General features: G+C 44.6%; 2 protein-coding genes across 2 annotated transcripts in view; both read left to right on the plus strand.

The window, feature by feature from the left end:
• LOC144483360 (uncharacterized) overlaps positions 1 to 11,811 on the plus strand; it is a 461,390-nt gene that overhangs the window by 313,488 nt on the left and 136,091 nt on the right. The gene's annotated exons all lie outside the window — the stretch shown is intronic.
• The window catches only part of LOC144483333 (uncharacterized), an 84,058-nt gene continuing 75,443 nt past the window's right edge, over positions 3,197 to 11,811 (plus strand). The window contains exon 1 of the mRNA XM_078202049.1: positions 3,197 to 3,945. Within this exon, the coding sequence (XP_078058175.1) occupies positions 3,197 to 3,945 (749 nt within the window). The remainder of the gene's footprint in view (positions 3,946 to 11,811) is intronic.

Genomic DNA, 11,811 nt, shown 5'->3' on the forward strand with positions numbered 1-11,811 from the left:
CTGGAGAAGTGGAGCATCGTGAGGTTATCCGTGGGCTTGCGGTACAGTGAGGTGCTGAGGTGACCGTCCTTAATGGAGATGCGCGTGTCCAAGAATGCAACCGATTCCGGAGAGTAGTCTATGGTGAGCCTGATGGTGGGATGGAACTTGTTGATGTCATCATAGAGTTGTTTCAGTGATTGTTCACCATGAGTCCAAAGGAAGAAAATGTCATCGATGTATCTAGTGTATAGCACCGGTTGAAGGTCCCGTGCGGTGAAGAAGTCTTGTTCGAACCTGTGCATGAAGATGTTGGCATATTGAGGTGCAAATTTGGTCCCCATGGCTGTTCCGTGTGTCTGGATGAAGAACTGGTTGTTGAAGGTGAAGATATTGTGGTCCAGGATGAAGCGGATGAGATGTAAAATTGCATCTGGAAACTGGCAGTTGTTGGCGCTGAGCACTGAGGCCGTTGCAGCAATGCCATCGTCATGGGGGATGCTGGTGTAGAGTGCTGAGACATCCATTGTGACGAGGAGCGCTCCTGGTTCAACTGCTCCATGTGTGCCGAGTTTCTGTAGGAAGTCCGTCGTGTCGCGACAAAAGCTGGGGGTTCTTTGTACAATGGGTTTCAGGATGCCCTCGACATAGCCGGAGAGGTTCTCGCACAGGGTCCCATTGCCCGATACGATGGGACGGCCGGGTGTGTTTGCCTTTTGTATCTTCGGGAGGCAGTAGAGATCTCCAACGCGGGGAGTACGTGGGATGAGAGCACGGAGGGTGTTCTGAAGGTCCGGATCAAAGGTCTTGATCAGAGTGTTGAGTTGACGGGTGTGTTCTTTGGTCGGATCTGCAGGTAACTGTCTGTAGTGTTCCTCGTTGTTGAGTTGTCGGTACACTTCTTTGCAGTAATCCGTTCTGTTCAGTATGACGATGGCCCCTCCTTTGTCTGCTGGTTTGATGACAATGTTGCGGTTGGTCTTGAGAGCGTGGATGGCGTTACGTTGTGCTTGGGTGATGTTCGGGGCTGTCTTGTGAGTGCGGCTGATGAATTTGGTGTTGACGCACCTCCTGACGGCTTGGGCATACATGTCAAGTCGAGGGCAGCGGCCTTCCGGAGGAGTCCAATTCGACTCTTTCCTCTTCAGACAGGAGGAGATTGGTGTCAGTGACTGTGGGGTTTATATCACACAGGCGGAGATTGGTGTCAGTGACTGTGGGGGGGCGGGGGTGTGGGGATGGCCTTGGCGAGATGTTCGTCTTCATCAATGACATGTTGAAGGCTCTGGAGGAGATGCCGTAGCTTCCCCGCATCTCCTCCAGAGCCTTCAACATGTCATTGATGAAGAGGAACATCTCGCCAAGGCCACACCCCCACTTCTTGCCTTCAAACAACCGCACAACCTCAAACAGATCATTGTCCGCAGCAAACTACCCAGCCTTCAGGAGAACAGTGACCACGACACCACACAACCCTGGTACTGCAACCTCTGCAAGACGTGCCGGATCATTGACACGGATGCCATCATCTCACGTGAGAACACCATCCACCAGGTACATGGTACATACTCTTGCAACTCGGCCAACGTTGTCTACCTGATACGCTGCAGGAAAGGATGTCCCGAGGCATGGTACATTGGGAAAACCATGACGCTACGCTACGACAATGGATGAATGAACACCGCTCGACCATCACCAGGCTAGACTGTTCTCTTCCTGTTGGGGAGCACTTCAGCGGTCACGGGCATTCAGCCTCTGATATTCGGGTAAGCGTTCTCCGAGGCGGCCTTCATGACACACGATGGCGCAGAGTCGCTGAGCAGAAACTGATAGCCAAGTTCCGCACACATGAGGACGGCCTCAACCGGGATATTGGGTTCATGTCACACGATCTGTAATCCCCACAGCTTGCCTGGACTTGCGGAATTTCACTGGCTGTCCTGTCTGGAGACAATAGACATCTCTTTGACCTGTCTTGGTGCTCTCTCCACTCACATTGTTTGTACCTTTAAGACTTGATTAGCTGTAAGTATTCGCATTCCAACCATTATTCTGTAAATTGAGTTTGTGTCTTTATATGCCCTGTTTGTGAACAGAATTCCCACTCACCTGAAGAAGGGGCTTGGAGCTCCGAAAGCTTGTGTGGCTTTTGCTACCAAATAAACCTGTTGGACTTTAACCTGGTGTTGTTAAACTTCTTAACAACCCTACAACTGGCTGAAGTTTAATAATCTGGAGATGTCCCTTTTTAAAGGCACTATCTGTGATCTTTCAGCTGAATTAAAGAACTGTCAACAGAAACTTGGTTGCAATAAAATTATGAACTTTTTACTTCAATCCTAAATTGATCTTTGATGCAAAATCTACAATTCATTGTCTCCCAAAGGTGATGGGTTCCCATCAAGTGGAGGTGACTTTTCCAGCTCAGGTACATTCACAGGATGGAGGAAGGTCACTCCAGTGGCTCGGCAACAAGAGCCAACACTGAAAACAACAACCCACAACCAGACCTGAGAACCACTTCACTTGTGGCAAAACCTGCCCCTCACGGATTGGTCCCTTCAGCCATCAGTAACAGTGAAGCAGAGGGTGCGTGGGCCTTCAGGGTCTCAGTGACCAGGAGAGACAACAATTCTGCACAGAGGGGCCTGAGAGCTGAACCCAGACAGAGTGGAGGGAGGGAGAAAACTGAGTGGAGAAAAGAATTGGTGGAGAGGGTGAGATGGGTTTGGATTTCAGCCCAGGGACGGGGGAGAGTGTGTGAGATGGGGATTTACAGATTTGGAGGAAACGAGAGGAAAAAATGTTCCAAAAACAAAACTAGAATTATCTGTTCAGAATTTCTATCCTGGACTGACAGTGATTAATTTTGTAAACTCTTTTTCCAGGTATTAACAAGGGAAAGATTTGTAGATGCAAAACTCAAAACAAACATTTTGGTTTGAGTCAATCGATCATTCATCAATCTGTGAATGTGGAAGGAGAAATGTTTATCTCTTGAAGATTTTAAACATCAGTGCAACTGGAAAAACACCGAGACACACACACCCGAGTGAGAGTGTTCCAGTGAACTGACTGTGGAAAGAGCTTTAACCAGTGACACAACCTGAGAAAACATCACACCATTCACAGCGGGGAGAAACTGTACACGTGTTATCTGCAAGGACGAGCTTTCAACTGATCATCTAACCTGGAGAGACACAAGGACACTGGCACCATGGAGAAACCTTGGAAATGTGGGGACTGTGGTAAGGGATTCAAGTCTTTATTCCGACTGGAAATCCATCAACGCAGTCACACTGGGGAGAAGCCATTCGTCTGTTCTGTGTGTGGGAAGGGATTTACCAAGACAACATACCTGATGTTACACCAGAGAATTCACACTGAGGAGAGGCCCTTCAGCTGCACTCACTGTGGGAAGAGGTTCAACAGCACATCCAGCCTCGCTACACACCAGCGGATTCACACTGGGGTGAAGCCGTTCACCTGCTTTGTGTGCGGTGAGAAATTCACTCGGTCATCCGGCCTTTGGACACATCAGCGAATTCACACTGAGGAGAAACCGTTCAGCTGCACTTCTTGTGGAAAGAGTTTCGGGCAGTCATCCACCCTGACTGCTCACCAACGCACTCACACCGGGGAGCGACCATTCACCTGCTCCGTGTGTGGGAAGAAATTCTCCCAGTCATTCGATCTGGTGAGACACCAGCGACTTCACACCGGGGAGAGACCATTCACCTGCTCGGTGTGTGGGAAGGGATTCGCTCGGTTATTCACCCTCCAGTCCCACCACCGCACTCACACTCAGGAGAATCCATTCAGCTGCAGTACCTGTGGAAAGAGTTTCAAGCAGTCATCCAACCTCCTGACTCACCGACGCACTCACTCTGGGGAGAGGCCTTTCACCTGCTCCTTGTGTGGAAAGGCATTCACAAGGTCCTCCAGCCTGCTGAGACACCAGCAAATTCATAATAGACTGCAAGGATTGGATTCTGCTTTTAATCACAGCCAGGATTGATAGTCTGATAATATTGGTTCGATTTTGCTGATATTAACATCCCTATAAGTAGCTGGAGTTTAATATTCTGGAGATGTCACTGATTTTCGGAGCTGCAATGTCCCTTTTTAAAAACACCTTCTGTGATCTTTCCCCTAAATTCAAGAATCCTTAACAAGAACCTGTTCAACATAAAATGATGAACTTTACTTCAATCCTAAATTAATCTTTGATGCAAATCAGTGTGTGAGAGGTTCCACTGATTAACATCTCCAATTAGAAAGTCCTGATTAATCCTTGCTGACAATTATGACTGAAGTCTTCACAGTGACACATCCATTATGAAATTAAATATGAAGGAACATAAACAAAATAGTGAAATATTATACAGGCACAGTTAAATCTTACATAAAATCCTTAACAATCAATATTGAACTTAATGAAACTTGGAGGTCTCTGAGTTCACCCATTTCTGACACAGCAGCAGCAACATTTGGTAAAGGTGGCTCCCACAACAGACTGGTTTGAGACCCACTCAGCAGAGATGACACCTGTCATTGAAGCAAAAAGCAAAGCCTACCTGATGCTCAACATAAACTCAACAGCTGGAACATTGCATCAGAAATTCTGAAAACAGTGAGATACTCTGTCAATAAACACCGGACAATCCTACACCAATAATTCCAAACTGCCTGTGATAATGAATATCTCTGTGCGATGTATGATGGGATGAATATGATGCTTTGTCCTACAATCACCAAATTGTTCCCCTGAAATCGGCAGATGGTGAAGTTCTCACCGACAGAAGTAAACAGATGTCCCACTGGGTTGAACACGACTGTGAGCTGTACTCCCGTGAGACGGATACCTCCCAGTCTCTGTTTGATTCTACTGCAGCTTCCTGTCATGGTTGAGTTGGACGAGGAATCCTCATCACTTGAGCTGGAAAAGGCCATTGATTGCGGAACAAGCAGAAAGGCTCCCAGCAAGGATGAGTTCCAGCTGAACTGTTCAGACACGGAAAGTCCCATCGCTGCCACATCTTCATAACCTCCTGCTTCTCTGTTGGGAGGTAGGACCTGTTCCACAGGAGATACGTGACACAAAAATCTTCACAATATACAAAACGTGAAGTGACAGAGGAGATTGCAACAACTACAGGAACATCTCACTCCTTAGCATCACTGGGAAGGCCTTCACTAGAGTCATGTTTAAATGACTCCAGCTATCTGCAGACTGAGTCTATCCAGAAGCACAGTGTGGTTTCTGTCCTGACAGATCTCCAGTGAACATGATCTTCTCCACACACCAGCGACAAGAGGAGTGAACAATTAGTATTGAATCTAAAATGCTGCCAGCCCCTGTGCTGAGAAAAGTGAAATGTTCTAATTACTGAGTGAAAGTGAACCTTTCGGTGTGAATCACAATTTACTTGTACAATTGGAAAAGGCACCAAAATGTTTGATTCTTAACTTAAACTTTGAAGTTGTGTTTCGGAGCTCACAGGCTGAGGGAAGCTCCACCCTCTTTAACTCTTTCTGATCTAAGAAGGTTGACATTTACCTGTGAAAACTCACTTTTGTGGTTTAATTTTCCTTGAGTTATAATATATTTATTTGGAAAGACACTTGAAGAATGAAGAAAAAAATAACATTTTGGAAAAACTGAGAAAAAATGCCAAAATAATTGGAAACACAAAGATCAAAATGGTGTTTGGTTCACCTTTGATCTGAAAATAAAGTTGACATAATTGGAATATTTGCTTCACCCTTTTACAATCAGGCAGCACGGTGACAACTTAAACCAAAGATTCTGCTTTTTGAAGATTTGACTTCATCCCATTTGTTATCATTTAAATCAAAGCTCCTGAGAATGGGAGATATGAGCGTTACCCCAAACTGATACAACTACCTGTACTTCTGCCTCTGATCTCAAAATACACTATTGAGTGAGTGTTCAATTGGACAGAAAAGTTTCCGCATTCTCCTGAAACAGAGAGAAAGGGAAACCCCGTTTGGAATCAAACATGGAAAAAATTGACACCAGCAAATGGGAATTGAAGTAATTCACTCTGGGTCTAGTTCAATGGAATAGACAAACAGGATATCCACGTACGTTCTTGTAGAAGTCAGGAAAGTGGAGATGAGTCAAGTAATAGTTTTCTTTTGGAGATGTTTGTATCCTTGTTTGTGAACTTTAAAACAAACTGAATCAGATAACCTGGCCTCTGCCTGAAGACATTGGAACCATACAGAGAGAGAGATAAGCAAACATTTCATATAGACACTTCCTTGCGATTACTTGAAAATCTAGGAATGGGTGTCTCAGATGGTACATGGAGCATCCTTTGGGATACCAGTGTGAGTGTGCAGATGTGATATGTTACATGTGGTGTAACTAACATGTGCCACTGCACTGAGGAACAAACGTGTTCAGCAATTCGACAACAGAACAACATTGAGTGCTTAACATTGTCAGTAGAATGGGAAGATATTTTAATTTGTCAAGATATTGGCATATTTTGCAGAGAAACTGACTTTAAAACAATCAGGATCGAATGAAACACACTGGTATCTATCAGAGGGAGTAAACTTAAGCTGAAGAGTGACCTAAATCTGGCTTTTGAAAATATCCTCAAGGTGGATGCAGGTGAGCAGAGAGCTGGAGAACCTTTGAAGTTTGTGCTTGAATATTTGAACCAGATGTATTTACAACTCGTCAATAATTTAGAATTGTGTGAGATAATCTGCAGATGGGGAGGATGAATCAAAGTCGGTGATTGTCACATTTACTGGTGTGATGTTACTGTGCATTTAAGAACTGTATTTTTAAATCACGTTTTCTGCAGTTTGGAAGCAGGCCTTTGTTTTTCATTGTGGCATTGGCTGAATGTTTGTGTGTGCTTTTATTGCTGCTTAAATGGTTTGAATGGGTTTATCTTTAATCTGGGTTTAAGGCACTTTGTGAGTTTGAAGTGTTGTGGGAAGAATGATTGACAGGTCAGGTTGGACAGTTCTTTTTCTCTCTCCCAAGAGTTCTTACTTTCAGTTTTGGTTGCTGGTTAGTTAGGAGGCGTTTGGCCTCCAGACTGAAAGGCAGTATTTCTGTTCTCTCTCCTTGATATTAGAAATTCTGCGATATTGGAGGCAGTTTTTCTTGCCCTCCTGGAGTGAGAGATTCTGATGTTGGTGATTTGCCAGGTAATGCCAGCTGTGGCTTTATCTCTACCTCAAGGTGCTGGGAGTTTCCAGAATGGTGAAGTCAGAATTTCAATTCTCCAACCAAAGGACTAATTTCCAGAATCACATGAACATTCTTATTTTCTGTGCTAAACCTGTGACAGGTGTATGTTTGTAGGGAGGTTTGTCGTATTGGAACAATGCATTTAGTTGTTAAGGTTTCTACAATATCACGGTTGTTTTCTTGTTTGTAATTGGCAAAAGCGATTGCTAATTTTCTTTCTATGTGTTAACTGTATTCTTAAATAAACTTTGTTTGATAAAATCTCCCCAATGAGTCATTTGAATCATACAATGTTTCACTGCAGGTATGTTTACCCCAGCCAAATTCAAACTGCAAAACCTGTGGTCCAGGCTGACTTCATAAATACTTTGGAGTTTCTGACCTCAATTATAATACGGCAAAGTATTTACTTTTATTTCTGGTGACAACTCAAGGGTTTGTGTTGCTGATTCTGATCATTCTAGTACCTTTAGTTTTCTTGTCTATGGAATGTAATCAAGAAATTAGGAAAACAAGCTTGTAACTTAGAATCGCTGGGTTATTCAGAAATCAGTTTTTGAGTAGACAGTGAAGCTAATCCTTTCTCAAGATGGGAGATTTGTAAGAAATCACAGTCTAATAACCTAATGAAAACTTCAGAAATGTATTACATATTATAGGAATCGTTCTGTGTGTATCTACAAAGAAAGAACAAAGAAAATTACAGCACAGGAACAGGCCCTTTGGCCCTCCAAGCCTGCACCGACCATGCTGCCCATCTGAACTAAAGCTCCCTACCCTTCTGGGGACCGTATCCCTCTATTCCCATCCTATTCATGTATTTGTCAAGACACCCCTTAAAAGTCACAATCGTATCTGCTGCCACTACCTCCTCCGGCAGCAAGTTCCAGGCACCCACCACCCTCTGTGTAAAAAGAAAACTTGCCTCGTACATCTCCTTTAAAGTTTGCCCCTCGCACCTTAAACCTTTGCCCCTTAGTAATTGACTCTTTCACCCTGGGAAAAAGCTTCTGACTATCCACTCTGTCCAAGCCCCTCATAATTTTGTAGACTTCTATCAGGTCGCCCTTTAACCTCCATCGCTCCAGTGAGAACAAACCAAGTTTCTCCAATCTCTCCTCATAGCTAATGCTCTCCATGCCAGCAACATCCTGGTAAATCTTTTATGTACCCTCTCCAAAGCCTTCACATCCTTCTGGTAGTGTGGCGACCAGAATTGAACACTATATTCCAAGTGCGGCCTAACTAAGATTATATAAAGCTGCAACATGACTTGCCAATTTTTAAACTCAATGCCCCGGCCGATGAAGGCAAGCATGCCGTATGCCTTCTTGACTACCTTCTCCACCTGCGTTGCCACTTTCAGTGACCTGTGTACCTGTACACCCAGATCCCTCTGCCTATCAATACTCTAAAGAGTTCAGCCATTTACTGTATATTTCTATCTGTATTAGATCTTCCAAAATGCATTATCTCACATTTGTCCAGATTAAACTCCATTTGCCATCTCTTCACCCAAGTCTCCAACCAATCTATATCCTGCTGCATCCTCTGATGGTCCTCACCGCTATCCGCAAATCCACCAACCTTTGTGTCGTCTGCAAACTTACTAATCAATTCAGTTACATTTCCTTCCAAATCATTTATATTTATATATATTACAAACAGCAAAGGTCCCAGCACTGATTCCTGAGGAATGCCACTTGTCACAGCCCTCCATTCAGAAACGCACTCTTCCACTGCTACCATTTGTCTTCTATGACCGAGCTAGTTCTGTATCCACCTTGCCAGCTCACCTCTGATCCAATGCGACTTCACCTTCTGCACCAGTCTGCCATGAGGGACCTTGTCAAAGGCCTTACTGAAGTGCATGTAGACAACATCCACTGCCCTACCCTCATCAATCATCTTCGTCACTTCCTACAAAAACTCGATCAAGTTAGTGAGACACGACTTCCCCTTCACAAAACCATGTTGCCTCTCATTAATATGTCCACTTATCTCTTTCTCGCTTGGGAATAAAGACTCCTGGCTTGACGAACACAGGGAAATGTATCTCAATATTACCCCATAGGGATGGACTTGGTAGTTAGGGAACGGAATTTGTAGTGGTGACTTAAGATAATGACATTGGTCTTTCCAATAGCATTACTTCATCTCCCATTGAACTGTTAATATAATGGATGGGATGGGGCAAAGAAGATCATCAAGGGTAGGTTAGAGGGTGGAAGAAATTAAATAATAAAGAATCTTCGTGTATTTGTTAATTTGTCTTCATTTGGTAACACTGATTTTATCCCCGGTACGTCAATTCAATGGCCGTGCTATTACCCACCATTCCCTGCGGCCCTACAAGTGCTCTATTCACTCCACAGGAGTCCAGTGCGCAGGCGCCTTGCTGTATCTGGAGCATGCGCAGTGTCACTTTGTTCAGAGTTCTGCGAGTGCGGGAGCTACTTTTTCCAGCGGGTGAGAGTCGGTCGGGCGGAGGGAGGAATGGAGCCGGGAGACGGGCTGGGGGGGGGGGGGGGGGAGCGGAGGCTTCACAAACACCCGCTGGAGGCCGCAAGCCCAGAATGAGAGTCGAGATTGCAGCTCCGGGGATTCACTCCTGGGCACTGGCCCAGGTGGCACAGTGGTCAGCACTGCTGCCTCACAGCACAAGGGACCCGGGTTCAATTCCCGGCTTGGGTCACTGTCTGTGTGGGTTTCCTCCGGGTGCTCCGGTTTCCTCCCACAGTCCAAAGATGTGTGGATTAGGTAGATTGGCCATGAGAAATTGCCCCTTAGTGTCAGGGGGACTAGCTCGGGTTAGTGCATGGGGTTATATGGGGATAGGGCCTGCAGACTCAATGGGCTGAATGGCCTCCTTCTGCACTGTCGGATTCTATGATTCTAGGTTAGCGACCACCATCTTGGGCAACAGAGTGCATGCATGGTCATGTCTGTGTCCCTGAAGTATCCCGTCACTCTGGTTGTTATATAGCACACAGTTAAAGACTATAGTTATATAGTCTTTATTTATCACACTTAGATATAGTCTTGCAGCTCATGGCTGCGTAATTTATTACCTTAAAGTGTCATTATGGCATAGAAAGATTCCATTCGACAACTCGAATCCACGTTGACTCGAGCAATCCACTTCTCCCTCTACTTCACTGTTCCGCTGCAAGTTTATTTCTTTCAATTGTCCATCCAATTTCATTTTGAAATCACTGATCATCTCCACATATACTTTCTGTGTAGGCAGTGAGTTCCAAGTCATAGCCCTCACTGCTTAGATAATGTTCTTGTTCATAAACTTTCTTCATTTCTAATTATGTAATACTGTAATACAGTCTATATGCATTTTTACACCACAAAATGTTGAGATTTACTTTATATATATATATATATATATGAGAGAGAGAGTCCAGCAGCATCAATGAAAATTTTGGGTCTCTTTGCCCAGAACAGGAGACTTTTTCTTCAGTCAGCATGAATTAGCACCACCAGGAGAATTAGGAAGGTGAATATTTGGAAGAGCAGAGTGTGGATGGGGGGGAAAGTGTATCCGATGGGGATGTCGTGGTTTTTGGAAATAGGAAAGAATTTTCAACAGAAATTAGGATTGTTTATTCTGAAGTTCTATCCTGTACTTGCAGTGATAACTTTTGCAAACTCCTTTTCCAGGATATTTAAAGGGAAGGGTTTTCAGACAAAAATCTCAAACAAAACAGGTCAAGATTTGACAGAAGCGTTTGATTCATCAGAACCTGAAAATCATTTGATTTGAACCCAGAAGAAGAAATCTTGTCTGTTCTGTCACCTTCTGAAGTTTTCAAACATCAGTGTGACAGAAAAACACAGAGACACAGACATCCAGGTGAGTGTGTCCCAGTGAACTGACTGGAAAGACCTTTGACCAATTACACAGCCTGAAAAAAACATCACACCGTTCACAGCGAGGAAAAACTGTCCACGTGTTGTGTGTGTGGACGAGGCTTTGACTGATTGTCCAACCTGGAGAGACATGGCAAAACCATGGAAATGTAGGGAATGTGCAAAGGGATTCCGTGTCCCATCTGCACTCGAAGATAGATACATACATGAGGGAGAGAGGAATAGAAGGATATGCTGATGGGGGAGATGGAGGGGGGTGGGTGGAGGCTCATGTGGAGCAGAAATACTGACACAGACCAATTGGGCCGACTGGCCTGGCCCTGTGCTGTAGACTCAATGGAACAGAGACAAATGTATTTATTTTAGTTCCAGTGCAGTAGTAAATGCAGAATCTATCAAATTCAGGTCAGAATTAAGAGTCATGATGTTGTGATCTAAGTTAAAAGAGTGTGGAGCACCCACAGGATCTCGGTTACAATCAACATTCATCTTCTGAAAGCCCTTGTGTGGCCGATGACAATGTGTGTCTGAAAGCTGGACCATCGAGAAGAGTGACGAGGCTCCAATAAAAAAGTTTGAAATTAAAGGACTCAGACGGATATTCCGTGTGTCACGGACGGCAAAGTGGGTGAATGAGTGGGTGCTGGAGAAAGCTGGTGTTCACCGGAACCTGTCTGAGGCTCTGACATCCCGGAAGCTCACCTATTTTG

This window comes from Mustelus asterias, unplaced genomic scaffold, assembly GCF_964213995.1.
Source record: "Mustelus asterias unplaced genomic scaffold, sMusAst1.hap1.1 HAP1_SCAFFOLD_63, whole genome shotgun sequence".
NCBI classification, from domain to species: Eukaryota; Metazoa; Chordata; class Chondrichthyes; order Carcharhiniformes; family Triakidae; genus Mustelus; species Mustelus asterias.